Below are 19477 nucleotides of genomic sequence, written 5' to 3'. Positions count from 1 at the left end.
AGTCACTAAAGTATATTTGAAAATGACATGGAAACATGATTTTTATATTCATGTTGAAGAGTGAAACAGTTCTGTAAATGAGTCCACGACTGATAGTCGAAATGCAGCTGGAGTTTAAAAACAATGCACAAATACTTGCCTTCTGTAGTTATTGGACCACCCGTTTTTCTATGGTGAGCAAGTTTAACCTGAGCACAGCATAGTTTGCACACCATAAATGTCATAGACGTTGCTGTTTGGGCCACAGCCTGACTGTCCAAGCGAACAATTTGTACCATCACGCCTCAGCATCAAACTGTTATTTTCATAAGAAAGTGAAGCGCTTTGTTCACACATATTGAGTCAAACACTCATCATCTAAAGTCTTAAGCTTATTTTTGTAAACTATATAAAAGGAGTCAGAAAATTGGCCGTGTGGCAAGATCTGTACACCATAACACACAAGATGATGGACGGAATGTTGCACATTGGCAAAACATTCACCCCCAGTCACAGATCTGGGTTTACCACCCCAGTTCAGACATGGCCATATGCAAATCAGTCTTGACCCTGTGCCTCATGGGAACAGTCCAGCCCGAACTGCCAAGCATGTCTTCTCTGGACCGGAATCAAGCATCCCAGGACCGGTTTCGGGTTTCACCCCTCTTCAGCCAGGATAGCTTGACTCCAGTGGCGTAGTGAGCACCTTGTCATACTGCATTCATCGCATATCATTTGCTCACAGGTTGTAAAGCAGCCTGGCTGCCTCGAGACTGTTCAGAATCCTCGTGCAGCCAGCAGGTGTGACGTGTCACTGAGATCTGACTTGAAACAACTCGGCGGCAGCGCCATCCACAGCCTCTTCTCAGTTCGTAAGAAGGTGAGACAAAACTGCCCTGTTGAAAATCAATTTCTCAACCATATCTTACTTTCCACAAAGTCTAACAGTCATACAAGTCAGAGCCAGTTTTGTTTCCAAGTAAATTAAAAGATTAAGATCTAACCACATACACTTTCGGAATCAGAAAATAAAATCGAAATTATAGGCCTTGTGACAAACGTGAGCTTCATAGAACCATGATAGCTGGGGGATGCTGTGCAAACATGCATTCCAAGGCATTTGAAAAATAACTCGCATGACCCTATGGAATGTAGAATGTCTTTGAACTCTTTGAAACAAAAGCAGCTCTAAACATACACGTAAAAACAGCACGACAGTGTGAGAGCGCTAGGCTGCCTGCTCAAACTCCTCCATGAACGGTAAACCAGGTTTCTGTAGCTCTTCTCGAACCATCAGTATGACGCAGAAGGAATGGCCGCTTCAGACACACGACAAAGCCTCGTTCACCAATCTATTTATTCGCAGTGTTTTCTAGAGCGCTAGTGATGCCTTTGAGACATTTGCACGCGCCCAGTACACACAGCTGTTTTCATCCATACAATGTTATCAGGCCAATAGAACATGTTGTTTCTAGTTTCGGAAATAATATTCCCGGACTGGGCAGAGTATTGCGCAGACATTACAATTTCTGGGATATTTTTTCCGGCCATTTTCCTTCGAGAAAACGCATAGGGTTCCACAGGTTTTGCATGTGTGCAGTGACTGCCCTGTGGGATAATTACCATGTGTAGTGATTACCACACAATTTGGAATGTCGATTCCAGTGCAGACTGACATTTGTGCGCAACCTGACATTTCCTCCATACTCACAATGAGGAACTAAGAAGAGACGCATAGTTGGAGTCCAGTGATGGTAACATGGGTCTTTCTTTGGCCCTCTTCCACCTCCGAGGCACATCTCAGTCAGTGAGCTTGTTCTCTAGGTCGTTATTCCCTGCATAGTTTTGGAATCATTCCCCTGGGCAGTGAGTCGGACAGGTTGCCATGGAGCTTGGCAATCACTGGGATGGTCTCTTAGTCTGCCTGATCACCAGTAATTTATGGAATAGTGAACACACCAGATAGTGCCCTCAATATACTTCTATTATACCACACAGGTTGCCCCTCACACACGTCCTGATGAAGACCCACACAGATGGTTTTTCTGAGTAACCACTTTATATTTGGATCAAAACATTGACGTTCTGATTGTTGGCCTGAACTGATTTAATATCCCTCATCGGCATTCAAGAAGAATGACCTGTTGCCTTGGAATTATGGGCGCACAAATCATAACATTCAAGGTAGGCCCTACAAAGGAGATTAATGTCCAGAAATTTTAACTTTTATCTTATGTTCTCAGTCACAACGTTTCCGCTTGTCACCCTGCATGAGCACTTTTTCATTTTTTGAACTAATGGAGCAACCTAAATTATTTTGTATATATACATTCTATTTCTACGATTGCCTTGATACAGGCAAGTGATACAATTCAATTTGTGGTTGTGTATTTCTTCTATATAGCCCATATGTTTCTGGGTGTTTTTGTTTTCTTTTGAAAATTCTTTATACTTATTTCGCTTCTGTTTTATAGGGGATTCCTACTCCAAACATTCAGTTTCCAAAAAATTGTTATTTTGTAAATCATTCTGCCCCGACTAGACCATGTTTTGTACATTACAAGTAAGGGCGTGTCCAAAGCTTAGGTGGGTCCTCCACCTCAATTAAAATAATATATATACATATTCAATCTGTCTAGTGGTCTTTCACCCCCGGTGCCCCCCTGTGGGAAAGTGCCCCTTTTTGCATGGTTACACCCACTTTTTGATACTTGATGCATTTCGACTTGATGTTCCCTGGGTCCCTGCCAATCAGGTTCCCAGGGCCTGCATTCTTTCCCCAAAACTGTACTTTAGTACCCACAATTGGTACATCTCTGGCCACAGGTAAGCCCCTTGTAAAAGGTACCATGGGTTCCAAGGGCATTGTGACCAGGGAAGGCCTCTAAGGGATGCAGCGCCTATTGTGCCACCCTTAGAGACCCTGCACCTTAACATCCACGCACTGCCATTACAGGCTGCGTGTTTTGGTGCAGAGAAAAGTGAAGAGCCGACATGGCACACATTTCTGTGTGACATGCCTGCAACCCACTGCCTAGGTGAGTCACCCCTCTAGCAGGTGAGGGAACAGTTGCATGAGCACTGTACCCCTAGAGTCTAAGTCCATTCTTAGACTTTGTAAGTGCAGTGAAACCATAGAAAGGATATTGTCTGGGAGTTGGTAATTACAAACTCCACTGCTCCATAATGGCTTTACTGAAACCTGGGAAGTCTGGTAGCAAACTTCTCAGTACATTAAACCCACACTGATGCCAGTGTGGGGTTTAATGTAAAATATACTAAGAGGGCATGTTAGAGATGCCCCCTAAAAAACAACTAGCCCTGGTGTGCTTCCCGAATGGCTGCCCACAATTTGCCAGCACCAGACAGGTGTCTGGACCCCTGGGTAGACAGCCACCACTCTCTGGGTCCAGAAACAAAGCCCATCCTGGGCAGAGGTGTCATGCCTCCTCCCCCAAGATGGGCTGGGTACACAAAGGGGAAGCTTCAACGGCCTGCAGACTTTGTGAAACGTCCCTGCTTTTTGCTGCCCCTAGCAACTGGCACCCACTGGTTCTGGCCCCCCATTTTGGGTGGGAGAGTCAGCAGGAAAACCAAGTTGGGAGGAGAGGTGTGCCCATCTTTGCCTACCCCACCCCTCAGGTGGGGGAGGCGAGGTGAAGCACACATCTAAGTCCCCTCCATCCTGAAGATGGGGGGACCCAGCCAATTAGAGTGAGGCTCATACACCCTCCCACTGGAGGGTGGCATAATAGGGGGTATACTCACCCCAAGGAAGGGACGTTTTAGTCCCGACCTGCACACTCCTTTAACACCCCTTGTTGGAAAACGAGGCAGCATCTGTGAGGCCTGCACAAATAACATGACTACATTTGTCCTTCACTGGGAACCAAACACCCAATTGTAGCGCCTGACTCTCAGAGGGTAGCGTTGCAGAGCAGTCTGAGGCTTACTCAAGGGAGGTTGTGTGGGCTAGTAATCGCCATTTGCACAAAAATAACACTCAATAATTGATTGTCCAGTCTGTACTTTGCTTTATAAAAGTAAGAGTACATTTATTAAACACACACACCACTCAATACTATGCACCAATTTACAAATATACATAATATGTTGGAATTACTTTGTGACATTGCATAACATCTCCACCTCTCCCGCAGGGGGGTGGGGTCTAGTACCACCACTCCCATGTATGCACATCAACTTGCCCCCAATGCAGTTAGTTAAACATAACCTGGAGCGAGGGCCCTGCGCACTGGCACCATCCCAGTGGCGACCCACCCCATTACCTCAACAAGCATTAAAAAGGGGTAAACCTGCCTTGGTGACACATGACCCTGACTGAGCATCTCCTACTGACCATAAAGTATGCACCTCTATATCTGATCCCATGGGAGACAGAAAGACTGTGGGGTCTGTTATTGATGTGTGTTTAGCCCAGTGCATAATTTCTTTAAATAATATCCCTGAGAGGTGAATCCCCCAATCTAACCCTAGAAGGCAGAAATTCCATTGGGCCTTTTATGGCGTGTTGACATGACCTGATGCCTGGACAGTCCAATCTTAATGGCTCTCATTCCTTCATTCATTGTCAACTTTATTCGATTTTTAAATAAAAATCATAAAAGTAAACCAACAATACAAAATTAACACACCATTTGAGCAATACAACATTCTCCTTCAGGTGCAAAACAAATCAAATACATAGCCAAAAACAACAAAAATCTCTTAAAATCACATGTTAATAGAAAAGCTCAAAAATAAAATGTGGCAAGGTAAATAAAGTGCATCCAGACATCAAAAATAATACATGAAACAAAACTGTTCTAAGTACACAATCTCAAAACTCCTAAAAGAAATCATGTCACTAAAAGCATATGGTAAGTGTAGATAAAAGTGCTGTTCTTGCCTGTCTAAAATTCATAGGCAGTAGGACCAGTCTTAACGATTTGTGATGCAAAGCATTGAATCTAGATCTAATAAAAACAATATGCGACATGTCGCAGGCTTGAATATTATCACACTCACACACGGGGGGGGGGTTAGACTTTTTGAAGCAATTTCCATCTGGCACAACAGCTGGTGAAACATGCCGAGTCTGAAATAGATTAGGAGCCGATGATGGTGACTTGACATCTCCAAGTTGAGACAGGGTTCCATCCCACTTACTGATTCTACCAAAATATATTGTCACATGGAACTCCTGGTAAGTGCCAAGGCCTTGCGACCAACTGTCACCCTTGAGGTGAAGGCATTTTTCAACCATGCCAAGTCTTCTTTACCAATACTGCCCAAGTCAAAGAAAAGCTCAGGTTTCCCTATTTCCTTCAGATTGGACATGATATAGTACAGCCAAGGAATTTGCAGCAAGTTATCCAGTTTCATGCAATTATGAATAATTAACTTATTTAATTTTAGTTCCTACTTTAACCAAGTGTTAAGCCAGAGCAAAATGGGGCAGAGGCATATAAGGTCTGCAATATAACCCAATCCTAGCTCTCCACGCACAATCTCAGAGGGAATGTCCTGTGGGACGCATATGAGGCCCCTCAAAAACATTTTCCACTACCTGTATCTGATCAGAGATAGCAATATCCAAGACATCGCAACCAAAACTTGCAACAGGAATACATTTGGCATTAAACACCTTTAATCAGGTCTTGATTGGCTTTTGGCCCAAACGTTGTGAGAAATCCCTTATGATGGAAATAGATCTCCTAAAAATCACCACATTCTCCCTGACAAGAGGATTCCAGCTGCAACAAGAGTCAAGTAGGTTACCAAGATATGTAAAACTTTCCACCCTACTTATATGTTGACATTTTATCACAAATCTTTTTGTCTTGGTATTCTTGGGGCCCACCACCATGACATGACAATTTTTACACTTAGTAGACAAATCAAGACTGTGCATGAAATCTGAAAAAATATCTAAAAGTTGCTGATGGCCCAAAGCCATACGAACCATCAGGACTGCATCATCAGCATACAAGAGGGCAGGTAGTAACCTGCCCCCCCACCCCCACTCTCAGAACATCCAGCCCTGGCTCAAATAATGCTTGCACACAGTGATTAATGTACAGCATTTTTTAAAATGGAGTCAAGATACAGACTTGAATGACACCTTTTTTAAAAATTAAATTGCTGAGTACATTTCCCATTGGCTCTGTACCTTATTGATGCCAGGCACAGTATGTAGAGCTGTAAAAAATGCAGCAAGTGCAGGTTCGACCCCCATAGACTCCATCTCTGCCCAGAGCTTAGTTGTAATTACGAGACCTGGGCAGAGTTCACGGACTTTCACTCCGCGGAATTCTGCAGAGTCACCGAAAAACTCTGCAGAATTCTGCAGAATTCTGTGGAATCCCCGGGCAGAGTACTGCTCGGCCCCCCCTTGCTGCCCTATGCACTTTCTGTACTCACTTCCAGAAGCAGCTCCTCTGCAGCCAGTGGCACATAGGTAGCAGGCGGAGCAACGGGAAACAGCACAACAAGCAAATTCCAGACACGAAGTGCCTGGACTGAGTCAGGACGAGGCTTCACTGCTGGAGTTACAAATCCCAGGTGTATATTCACAAGAACGTGTGATAACTACCACAAAAGTAGCTTAACGCAACTCTCAACATCGCAGCCCATCGCGGGAAAATAACCCCATGTCAACGTGGAATTCACAACAAGGTGGTACTATGCGATAGTCTGCCGAAACCGCGGACAATATCCCCGAGGCAACCACCTCGATGGAGACCACAACACGCAAACCACAACACAAAAAAGCCTGCGATGGGCCAAAGCACGATGAGGAAATCAGCGATAAGCAGTGCCAGGCCTGCAACACACACCTGGCAGGCAGGAAAAATCACCATGAAAGTAGAAAAAACACCCAAACATAAACTGACCAACACTCAAGCACCATGGAGGCAGTCGGAGCAAGCGCAGAGGACGAGCGCAACCCCACAAGCACCCTGGACGACCAGCTCGGGACAGGGAAGGGCAAGAATAATAAGAAGAGGGGGAGGAGCCTAGCGCTTGACCAAGATGGCCGCGTGAGCTTTGAGCTCCCGAGACCCTCGTGTCCTCCGTCGACTATCCTGTCTCTAATCCTGTTTGCATGCATGGCATCGTGCAGATGAATTGTCAGGGAGGCGATTGATGCTACCCGCGGTCGGATCGCCCACCGGGAACCGGAGTTATGCATGGCGGAAGATTGAGGCCTATCTCTGAGGGATGCCAGGGGCTAGAGTTGGCAGGATGCCCGACCTCTAATTGAACAACAGCGGCCAGGCGAGCTGTGAACTACCGGACGGAGGTCCTCATCCTTTCACTTTCACTTTCTCGCCCTTTGTTTGCCCTGCCCAGGGAGTGCTCTCGGCTGCTTTATTATCATTTGGACGCTCTGCACGCTACTCTGGCGGCCCATCGCAGGACTGAGCACTCCTGACTCCTTTCGCTGAGAGAGGGTCGTCCTGTTTGAACCGACCTGCTTGAGCCAACCATGTCGGGCAAAGCAGAGGTGGATCGGCTGAAACCTAAGGCCACCAGGCGGGGAGCCTATACTCAGGCCAATAATATGGACCGCTATGCCCAGCAGAAGGGGTCACCGGGTGGACCGAGCCAGTCGCCGGATGCACAGAAGACTGCCTCACCCTTGGCCCCGGAGCTCTCGCTCCAGGATGTCATGGGCACGCTCGAAGGGCTGCAGACTTCGATTGGGAGACAGTTTGATGCCCTGGCGCACAAAGTGGATACCATCTTGGTGGACGTTAATCTGATCCGCGCGGATTTGGGCAAAACAAATGAACGAGTTAAAACCCTGGACCTCAAGACCACGGGCCTCGCTGATGATGTCTCGGAACTACAGACCGAGGTCCGTAAGTTGCGGACCGAGAGTGATCTCGCCACCCGTCGGCTGGAGGACTTTGAGAGCCGGGCCAGGCGCAACAACGTGCGCGTTATCGGGGTCCCGGAGTCCTCGGACGAGACTTCTGTAGACCTGCTAGTGGAGGACTTGGTGCTTAACCATCTGCAGCCTAAGGGTCTTGGGAAGTTTTTCGCAGTTGAAAGGGCCCATAGAGTGCCGGGTGGTAGGCCCAAGGTGGGAGCCCCACCGAGGCCGATTGTCGCCCGGCTCTTTCATTTTCGAGATCGGGACGCTATCCTGCAATCATCGAGGGTGACGGGGCCGGTCCCCTTCCAGAACGCGTCGGTGAATTTCTATCCTGACTTCACCCAGCAGGTGCAGAGGCAGAGGCAGGGCTTCCTGGGGGTGAAGAGGCGGCTTCGGGAGAGGGAACTGAAATATGCCATGCTCTTCCCTGCCAGACTACGTGTGGTGTACGAAGACCGAACATTCTTCGTTGAGTCGCCTGTCATGGCCGATGAATGGCTGGACGCTCTGCCCCGACGACGGACGGGAGAGGACACTGCCGCAGACGGGGACAGTGGTCGGGATGAACAAGGTTGATGTCTTCGGAACCGGACTGACTCGATTTGACTCTAGCTAATGACTTGAACAGAATGCAGTAAATACGGAGGGTTGTGGGAGGACGAGGGGAGCTCTTTCCTCTCTTAGGGTACTTTTTGTAGATTTTGGGTTTGGTAGGGCGACAGGCACACTGCAAGTTGGGGGGGCTTTGTAAGCTACAGCAGGGGTGCAGGGTGGGGGGGATAGTTGGGATTTTGGGTTTGTTGTTGGGGGTTCGTTTCTGCAAGGCGTATTGATTATTTTCAGGACTGTTCCATGGTGGCTCTTCGGGTGTGGGGTGGGCCTCCTTACGTTTGGGGATGGGGGGTAGGGGTTTAAGTGTTATTAGCTGGAATGTTAATGGTTTGGGGGATCGCATTAAGCGCGGGATTGTTTTGCAATTCTTGAAACGGTCATTGCCGGATGTCGCCCTACTGCAGGAGACGCACCTTATAGGTAACACGTGCTATGCTCTTAATAGGAAGGGTTATAAATTCATAGCTCATTCGGGATTCTCCTCTGGGTCCAGGGGTGTGGGTATCCTAGTCAGAGCCTCGCTACCATTTGAGGTGGACTCCACCATTGTTGACGATAGGGGGAGGTTTGTGGCGGTGGCGGGGCGGTGGGAAGGAAGAACTTTGGTTTTAGTTTCGGTTTATGTCCCGCCGGCCCTGCAGGCCTCCACGTTTACAGATCTGGGTAGGGCCTTGCTGGATCTCCCGGGGGGTATGCTTGTGGTGGGGGGTGATTTCAATGCTGTCGGCTCTGGGCTGCTGGATAGATACCCGCCCAGAGACACAGGGGGGGCTCAGAAGTGGCTTCCAGACTTTCTAGACACACTTGGCCTGATAGACTGCTGGAGGCTCCGGCACCCCACACAGAGCCAATACACCTTCCACTCCGGAGCGCATGGTAGCCTCTCTAGGATTGATTACCTGCTCACTCTGGCTGCGCACGCCTCAATGGTGTCCGAGGCCAGGCACATGGCGCGTGGTATATCGGACCATTCGCCAGTGTGGGTCAGGCTGGATGTCGGCTGTGAGGGAGGGGGAAGGGTGGCTCCTATTAACCCTTGGTACTTTCGAGACCCCAAGATGCGCAGCGCACTGGTGAAGACAGTTGATAATTTTTTCAAGGACAATCAGGGATCCGTGGACTCGGCAGTGTCGCTGTGGGAAGCATTTAAGACCGTGCTGCGAGGGGAGGCCCTCTCCCTTGTAGTGGCGGCCAAGCGGCGGAGAGATGGCGAGGTTATGCAGGTTGAGGAGGAGATCGTGGCTTTGGAGAGAGCGCTAGAGGAGGAGGTTACAGAGGCCTCACTGCATGAGCTGAGCTTGAAGCAAGCCGAGTATAAGGACCTGGTGACGAATGCCACTAAGACCCTCAGTAGGGAACAGCAGGGCCGCCTGTATGATGTTGGTGACAAGGCCGGGAAACTCCTAGCTTGGCTGGACAAAAAAGAACGGGTTAATAGAGTAGTGCCGGAGTTGACGGGAGAGGGGGGAGAGGTGATTGTGGAACCTGAGAGGATTGTACAGTGCTTCACGGACTATTTCCGTATGGTTTATGCCTCAGTGTCGGATAGGCCGCCCGAGGACTCGCGTGATCTCTTGCGTGATATCGCTTTGCCCTGTCTTTCTGACGTAGATAGGGATGATCTGGATGGAGACATAACGGTCGATGAGGTGGCGGGAGCTATCCGCGCGTTGAACTCGGGCAAGGCCTCGGGCCCGAATGGCTTGCCAATTGACCTGTATAAGCTGTTTCCGGATAGGGTTGCCCCTCACCTGCGCGCCATGTTCGTGGAGGCGCGGGGGAGTGGGACCCTCCCGTTGGATCAGCGACTGGCGACAATTGTTGTTATACACAAAGATGGTAAACCCCGAGATACGTGTGCCTCATATAGGCCTATCTCACTCCTTAACGCCGAGCCGAAGATTCTGGCTAAAATCCTTGCGGCCCGATTGATCAGGGTACTTGGAGACCTGATCCACCCGGATCAATCCGGTTTTATTCCGCATCGTAACACTGCGTTAAACCTTCGGCGCCTTCATGGTGTAATCGCCAGGGCGGGCACGCTGCGTGAACCAGCTGTTGTGGCGTCTCTCAATGCCACGATGGCCTTTGATACGGTGGAATGGGCATATTTGTGGGCCGTGCTGGCCAAGTTCGGCTTTGGCCATGGTTTTGTGAGCTGGGTGAGGTTGCTGTATGAGGGTCCCCTTGCGAGTGTGGTGGTAAATGGCCGGGCGTCGACTCCGTTTCAGCTTGGGAGGGGCACTCGGCAAGGTTGCCCCCTGTCGCCATTGTTGTTCGCCCTCGCCCTTGAGCCGCTGGCAGCGTGGATACGCTGGCACCCGGATATACGGGGACTTAGATGGTCGCCCGAACACGAGGACCGCATTTCGCTATATGCTGATGACATCCTGTTGTATCTCGCCTCGCCCAAGAAATCACTTATAGTGGTCTGTGACGTTCTTACATCTTTCGGTAGGAATTCGGGTCTCGTCATCAACTGGAGTAAATCGTATTTATATGTTCTGAGTGGCGAGGTTCCACCGATCCCGCGAACTTGTTCGATCCAGATCGCCCAGCAGGGCTTCGTGTATCTGGGGATCTTTATCTCCACGGACTCCGCTTTGCGGTATGAGAGGAACCTGCTCCCCCCCCTAGCGCGCCTGCGGCGGGATGTAGAGGGCTGGCGGAGGCTGCCGCTCTCCCTCGTTGGGCGCGCTGCCTTGTTCAAAATGATGTCTCTTCCCCGGTTCCTCTACGCATTGCAGAATACTTTAGATTGGGTACCGGCCAACTACTTTCGGGAGATCGAAAGCCTCCAACGAACGTTGTTGTGGGACGGGCGGCCGCGAATAGCAATTGCTAAGTTGACGCTCCCTTGGTATGATGGGGGTATTGCGCTTCCAGACATCCGACGCTACTATTGGGCCACCCAGCTGAGCGCGATTAATCATGGTCTCTATGGCCCTGCCCTCAGCCCTGGTTATGCCATGGATAGGTGGTTGCTGCGTGGTGGTAACTATCACAGGGCGTTGTACTCGCGGTCCCTGGACTCGTCCCTCACGGGGCCCACTGGGGTGGCGGTGCGTGTGTGGAAGATGGCAACTGACTCGCTGGGCTGGAAGGATAGGCTCACCCTCGCTACCCCGCTGTTTGAATCTGAAAGATTGGGTAGGCTTTGGCATACAAAAGGTTTTGATAAATGGGACTTGATCGGCATCTCCAGGGTCGGAGATGTGCTGATTAAGGGGAGGGTGAAGTCCTTTGAAGAGTTGCAGAAGGAGTATGAGCTGGGGACATCCGAGTTTTTCCGCTATGTTCAGGTGCGTCATGCCCTCCGGTCAGTCCTCGTGGAGGGTGAGAAGGTGCCTGAGTCCTCTCCTTTGGAGGACCGGATCCTTGAGACCGGATCCTTGATGGCCATATGCCTGAGAGCATGATCTCGCTCATCTACAAGAAATTGATAAATGTCCGGGCGGATATGCTTCTGGGGCTGCGGGACCAGTGGACTAGGGATGGACTCGAGTTGGATGACGAGGATTGGCAGTCTGCTGTTTCCTCTCTCAAGGAGGTTGCGATCCCGTCGCGTCTGAGGCTGGTGCAGCTCAAAATACTGCATCGAGTGTATGTGACGGGGCCAAGGCTGGTTCATATGGGATTCTCTGAGGAAGGCCTATGTAGGAGGGGATGTGGTATGGTGGGTACTTTCCTGCATATCATTTGGGAATGTGGTGTCATCACGGAATTCTGGAGGAGAGTCCATGCAGTGATGGGGGAGGTGACGGGCATTGCTATGCAGCCGGAAGCGCGGTGTTGTCTTCTGAATGTCTGGGGGCCCACTGATCACGATGAGGTACAGACCCAATGGGTGACTCTGGGTAACATGGTCGCTAAGAGAGATATCGCGCGATTGTGGGGCTCCGTGGGGCCCCCCACATTGACCGCGTGGAAAGAAAATATGGACTGGAGTATGCTCAGGGAAAAGACAGTATACTGCTCTAGACGCCGCCCTCGGAAGTGGCACGCCATCTGGGGGCGGTGGAATCAATACAGGGGGGGAATATGTCTTGCTCCTGAATTGGATCCCCCCGAGGAACAGCTTTCTTCTTGACATTCTTTCCAGCTCAGTATATAAGATGTGATGGTTAATTGACTTCTTGGGCCTCTGCTGTCCCCCTTCTTCCTCTTATCACAGTACTGTGACTGTTAGATGATTGGGGTCCGGCCTCCCCTGGGGGGCTATCACCATGGGCATTCAGTGTTCTTGCCTTTCTGGGGTTTGTTGTGTGTTTGTGTTTATTTAAAAATGGAATCTTTTCACTGCTCCTTTGATGCAATGTGGACGCTTCTTTGTCCTTCTCTATCGATGCTGCCGAACCTCCGGGTTGTCGGCTGAATAGCTGTGTCCAGACTCTTGAAGAAATAAAGGTTTTAAAAAAAAAAAAAAAAAAAGAATAATAAGAAGAGGAAGACGAAGTTCAGTCCGCAGGCGAACAGGATCATAGTCATGGAGGTGATGGAACACCATCAACAACTGTTCGTCACCTCCAACGTGTCATTGGGCACCAAAGCTGGAATATGGCGGTACATCGTGGACAAGGTGAATGTCGTCAGGGAGCACAAGAGGACAATGGACGAGGTCAAGAGGCGATGGAATGACATCAAGCGGAAGACCAAGGAGAAACTCGCAGCCAACCAGAAGACATCAATGCAGACTGGAGGTGGGGGCCCAGCGCCACAGCTCATGCTGGATAACATGGAGGAGCTGGTGTCGACAGTCATCAGCGTGGATACTGTGGCTCAAGTCAGGGGACCATCAGCGTGGATACTGTGGCCGGAGTCGGGGACTGGACACTGCTCAACAGGACACAACACAACCGGAACAGGGTGAGTGACCACCAGGTACTGGGGGGATGGGTGGAGATGGCCACGATGGCATACATGCACAATCAAGCAGAGCACAGTGCACACCCTCAATGACTCTGGGTCATCGCCCAGATCTATAGACTATCACAATGTACAATGCCATGCTGTCTGAATGTCAACATGTACCATGCGGCTACATACATGTGGACACATTGCAATACACCATCTCCACTTCACATTGCAGGGCCACTGTCAACACCCCCTGCAGAGCAGTCCCAGCCACTCTTCACTGATGACGAGGAGGACAAGCCCAGCATTGATGCACAAGCCCTCCTAGACATCATTGACATCATCTGCGACTCACCTCCAAGATCAGGGCTGACCAGCTGCATCGAGGAGACCCCACCCACCACCCAAATCACCCAGCAGGAAGCACCCACAGCCCTGGCAGTCTCCCAAGACCCCCAGGAACAACACACAGCCTTCCAACGCTGTGTGCTGGAGACCCAGAGGGAGACGGCTGAGCAGGTGCGGGTGGGGTTTGACCTCTTGGCCACCAAACTGGACGCCATCCATGGGTGTCTAGGCCCGCTCCATCGTCTCCAACGAGCCCTGACTGACATCACTGGAGTCCTGACGCAGAGAGAAGAACACGTGTCAGCTCAGAGGGGCACCAGCGATACCAGCCGTGAGGAGGCACACATGCGGAGGCTCATGGAGGACATGGTGCCGATGCAGCCGGAAAGGATGGCAGCCACCACTGCACATCAGCGAAATATAGCTGGGATCTACCATGCCCTGCAGATCATCATCATGGCATTGCTGACACAAGGCGCAGATGAATGCTGCTGCCCCCACATCATTCACATCACCGCCCCCTGGTGTGCCATTGCCTCACAGTGCGGCAGACATATCCACTCCGGCACCTGATGTGTCAGTGGCACACAGTGCCTCAGACGGTACTGCAACACCCACAGGTGGGGCAGAGCACACATCGAGGACAAGGACGTGGATGGGTTTGTGATCAGGAGGCACTAGCATTCATTTCCGCCACCTGGCCTGTGTCTGCTTGGTGCCGCACATGGCCTCATGACCTTCCACTGACCCCCAATACACTCCAATACACTCACTTTGGACAGCGACATGGACTGCCATATCCTGTTTGATGACCAATGACACGGCGACCAGACTACGGACTGTACCCTTTCTCTTCCGCAGTACTTGTCATCCCCCGATGGACCCTGGCTGGTCCTCCACGGGCCCATATTGTGTAGTGTGCTCTGCATTGCCCTGTACCGCTCCAGCTGCAGAACTGCACTGGATGTGCAATAAACATCCAGTGACGCACTGCTGTGTCATGTCTTTCATCATTCATGTATGAATGTGTGGATGAATGTAGGGACAGTGATTTCCCTTGCATCAATGATACTCACCCTGTGGGATACCAGTCAGAGAGTGCTACATTGCATATTGTGTTCCGGGTGCCATGAACACTACAACAGGGACACACGCATCATTCACTTCCATGTCCGGACATGGATTGAACCACGCCCAGAGCCCACGAGTCATTGTTGCAAGACCTGCACTGGTCCGGCGTACGGTAGGCCAGACCACTCCACTTACGTTCCGAGCGGGGGCCCACGTTGCTACCCGTCGCAGGCGTACTCACTTGTGGTGTGGAGGTCACTGGTCTAGTTATTAGCATGTCACAGCCACTCCCTGAGGGCAGGTTTGCACGCACACCACACCCATCCGGCACAGGTGTCACAGGCCATGCGACTCCACCAACATAAGGGGCGTCACATTCCCCTCTGCCGGTGGTGACTGGATGACGGACGCTCACGGTTTTCAAACATAAAGGTCCATGAGTTGCTGCGCACAGGGTTAGTGGTACACGAGGCCTTGCGGCCGGCACAGGCACCCTGCCACGGGAAAGTGACTTTGGGTGCACTGGTTAGTGGCACCTTAAGCTGCTGAGCAGGTGTGCAGCCTGCGATGATGCCACATCCCAGCGGTCCAGTCAGCTCAGGTTCTGTGTGCCCTGCTGGACCACAGTGTAGGCCAGAGCCAGCGAGCAGCGCGAGCCTACCGCCACGTGGCGTCACTTCCGTAACTTTGACTGCGATAATGTGACGTTAACTCGCAATAGATCCTTGTGAATATCCCCCCCAGAGTATGGAGTTACGGAATACAGTGGTACGTAGATTCATGCAGGAAGCGTGACTGAAAGTGTGAAACCACAGATACAGATTCATCAACAAGATTTCACTTGCACCGGCCCTCTCTGGTGCTCGCCTGCTCATGCAAGGGTCTGGCAGACAACAAACATATCCCGTTAAACTCTCTGGCAAGCATACCACCTGCAAGACACAGGCGAACGTATCCAAGCTTTGCAGTGCGAACTGGCCGAGCTAGCACCTCTAGAACATGCTGAAAAATTAGGAGCTTTCCGGACCTGAAAAATGCTGTGAGCAGGTTGCCCTTCTCTTGAATGATTGCAGGGAAGGCACCTCTGGTGGCATCATGAAACACAGGCACATGGTTTCATTCCCACTTTGAAACTCGAAGCCCTAAGAATGAGAACTGCCCGTCTGTGTTATCCCTGGATCAGAGTTCATGAATGCCGAAAAGAGAGTAGGACAGCTGATACAAAAAGCTATGCAGTTTGCCCTCAGTCCATCTGAAATTCAACTACTTGGTGCTGGAAATTTTGCAGGGGGCTATACGCACATGTTTGCAGCACAATATCATATACTGACATTTCAATTATCTATAGATCACAACGAGCGTCAGCTGTAGCCGGAAGTGTAACGTGGGTAGCTTCACATGGACGCTCAGCAGCATCCAGGAACTTGAAACAGCAGTTGCAGGGTCAACACTGGAGCAGATTAGCCCTATGCCGTCTCCTATTCACACCCGTCACCTCTCCCTACCGCCAGCGTATGGATTACAAAGCATTAAAACACGTTTATCATGATGTGACTGCTGTTTTCTCACCTTGCCCCTAGCCCCGCAGCTGCTGTTCCCACCTTAGGCTTAGGCTTATGAGGCCTGAAACCTCAGCTATCCTAGGCCCTGTAAAGAAGCCAAAGAAGCTGTCACAACATGAGTCAGAGGTGCTCTGCTCAAGTCACACAGTTACGCTTAAGCAAGAACTTTGGGGCAGATTTACAAGCCTTTTGCGTTACTTTTCCCATGTTAAAGGTGACGCAAAAGTGGCGCAAGGGGCTTGTAAATCTGCCCCTTTGTTTGCACTTTTCTGCCTGAAATGAAGTTTGCATGACATAGCTGTCACATGTGTAGGTGCTACCCAATCAAATGGGAGATGTAGGAAAAACCGATGGCGGACTCAGTAATTTCAGTTTGCTCCAAATAAAAAGCGAAAGGACAAAAATTAGGGTGAGGCAAGTGCTCCAGTAAACTCCGCTCCACTGGCAGTTGGCAGTGTAGTTTTTGCTGAACTCCATGTTCCAAAGCAGAGCGGAGTTTGCCGCCCACCCCTAGTATTTACCCTATCAAAGGCTGAGCTGAGGTTCACGAAAACCAAATGCACAGACCCCCCTCCCCTTAGCTTTAGTATATTTGGACATAAGCAGCTGTAATTTGAGATTTTGCTCAACCCCAACGCCTGTCTTTTTTAAAAACAATAGTCTCTCTAGAGCTCAGTGGGCTTTTCCTCCCCTGGGAGTAATGACTGGGGCAAAGACTGTTTTTTTGTCTCTGAGGGGAAGCACATGCACATTGCCTGGGGGACTTCATCCATCAAATGATCCCTGGTGTCCAGTGGGTTAATCTCTCAATGGGAATTCCCTTCCTAGGGTGTTCCATAAGCAGGAAGCCACTAGGGAGACGCACCATTTGGAAGGGTACGTTGTCCCTGCCCCCATTCCACGGGTACCTCTAATGCTCAGATCAGTGCTCAGGTGCAGCCTTTTACCCCCTAGAACAAATCAAAGTGAAAGCAGTAAGCAGGTAATGGTACCAAGTTGCTCTCACTTTCAATTGTGTGACATCAACCTTCTGTGCATGCTGCTCATCGCAAACAAATTAAACTTCAAGCATGATGGAAGCTTTTACCTGATGTACCAACTTTATCTTTTAAAATGACATTCCTTCAGGTGTAAGAATCAGAAGGATTTTCATCCACAGCATGGTGTTGGAACCATTGACATCCTCCTCAGAAAAGGGGGCACAGTGAATGTTAGCAGCACATCCATTGCACCTAATCGCTTACGGCCTTAGTCTATTCCAGGACATTTGTTTGATGCTGTGCCTGTCTCTTCCTTTGTAGTTCACAAAGCCCTCTTTCTCTTGGTCTCCTATATTGTTGTGAGGAATGGTTCCTGGTGTCATCCTTAGCAATCATTGCAGTGTTCTTGTTGGAAGTGCCAGTCAGCAAGATCATCTTGTGGGTCCTATAACAGTAGCATGTTCTTACTTTTCATCTGATGAGCACCAACAAATTGCTTGTGTGTGTTTTAGGCGTAAGGGATTTCCATTCAAAAGCCTAACTTACCTCTCGAACACCAGTGTCCCACTGATTCTAACCTCTATAATCACTGCAATCTGGGTCTGAAGAATCTTCTAAGCAGTAGCTCTTTTTCTTCCCAGTCCTCATTTTTCCCTTATCGAACTCGATAAATAATCATATATTAGTATCGCCCACAATAGTAAAGGTAGGTTGGGATTAAATTCGATTCAACCTACACTCAGGCCCTGAGAGGTGCGCTGTAATAGGATCTTTCTGAACACTAAAGTTGAAAGTCATTTTTTTTTACCATTTCATTAATTTGGGATTCATAAGAAAGACTACAGCCAAATATGATGACAATATCTTAAGCTTAATAAACGTAGGCAGGAGCATACCAACAAACAATTTGTCATTATGTATTGTGGTGAACCTAGTGCATAACAACACTCACTTTAGTTGAAAGCCTTTCTTTTTCACCATTGTTGATGAAGTCAGTGCTGTGTATATTTCAGGATATTTGTTATTCTACAGTGGAGAGTAACATGTTAAATGTGGGGGTGCTGACATTGCTGCTTACAGACTTCTCAGTTTTTATGGACCCCTCTTAGAGGGCAAGGGCATCCCAGAGCTTGCCTGTAGCTTAATAGGTGGGTGCTATATCAGGGGACATTGGTGTTGGTTGGTTAAAGGTAAAAGGAGAGCATTGCCCATAGTTTTACCAACTAGCAAGATCTTTGTTTCGGATGAACCATTTGGTCAAAGTAAATATTCTCTCATCCAGAATTATATGTGAGCTGGGCACTCTGTGATCCTCTCTTGACATTCTGACCCATCAACCAGGCATATCTTTATCCAAATACTGTGAGCAGACACTTGAAATTGAAGAGTGACTGATAAGTGTACTTGGGCTAGTGGGCAAGTTGAGGAGTTAAATAGGAGGATGGTTTAGTCCTTTGATGTGCCATATATTGTACCCTTATGTACCAGGTGGGACATCACTTAATATCTTACATCTGACAGATTCTGCTATTCTGGTCCTAGTTTGCTGGCTACTGTTCTGTCTGTTAGAATAGCTGAAACATTGTTTTTCCTATCAGCTTCATATTTATCTTCCTGTGCCCTACAAACTATACAATTAGAGCAGCCCTTTCCACAGAGTAGCCAACACTGCACACAATGTTCATATTTAAACTCTGTTGAGGGAGGGTCATTGTGGTGCACAAAGACTAGGTTGCTCACTCTGGTGTTGAGTGAGTTCCTAACAGGAGTTAAAGTGGTGTTCATATGGCTAAACAAGCTGTCACATTCTGTTTAGAGTAGTGATGAATGGGATCATTCATGGCCGATATCTCCCTCTTTTGATCTGATACTCCAGAAAACCTCCATTTATCTCCCCACTAGCAGAAACCTATCATGTAGTGTGGGCACTTCATTTCTGTTACATTGAATGTCATAGCCTTTTGGCCAGTATTGTGAGTACACAATACTGTCTGTACCTGTAACCTCTGTCGGCCGGGCTGGGCTCCGTTGACCGGCGCTGCATGTTGGATACTGCGGCAAGGAAACCTGACGGCCGGGCTTGGCTCTGACAGTATCTGTGGCTCCTGGGCTGACTCGGGAAGAGTGATTCAGCGGCCGGGCTCGGCTCCGCTGCTCGTCACACCCGGGACCTGAACTACATCTCC

At 49.5% G+C, this 19477-nt stretch overlaps 1 protein-coding gene across 1 annotated transcript in view; it reads left to right on the top strand.

Annotated features, from left to right (window-relative positions):
• LOC146831207 (uncharacterized) overlaps window positions 1-19477 on the top strand; it is a 91713-nt gene that overhangs the window by 28820 nt on the left and 43416 nt on the right. Inside the window, exon 4 of the mRNA XM_085603853.1 lies at window positions 725-859. Within this exon, the coding sequence (XP_085459979.1) occupies window positions 725-859 (135 nt within the window). The remainder of the gene's footprint in view (window positions 1-724; window positions 860-19477) is intronic.

Source organism: Triturus cristatus, chromosome 5_1, assembly GCF_964204655.1.
Source record: "Triturus cristatus chromosome 5_1, aTriCri1.1, whole genome shotgun sequence".
Lineage (NCBI taxonomy): Eukaryota > Metazoa > Chordata > Amphibia > Caudata > Salamandridae > Triturus > Triturus cristatus.
Note: the sequence above shows the minus strand (reverse complement) of the source record. Positions and strands in the feature narration are given on the sequence as shown.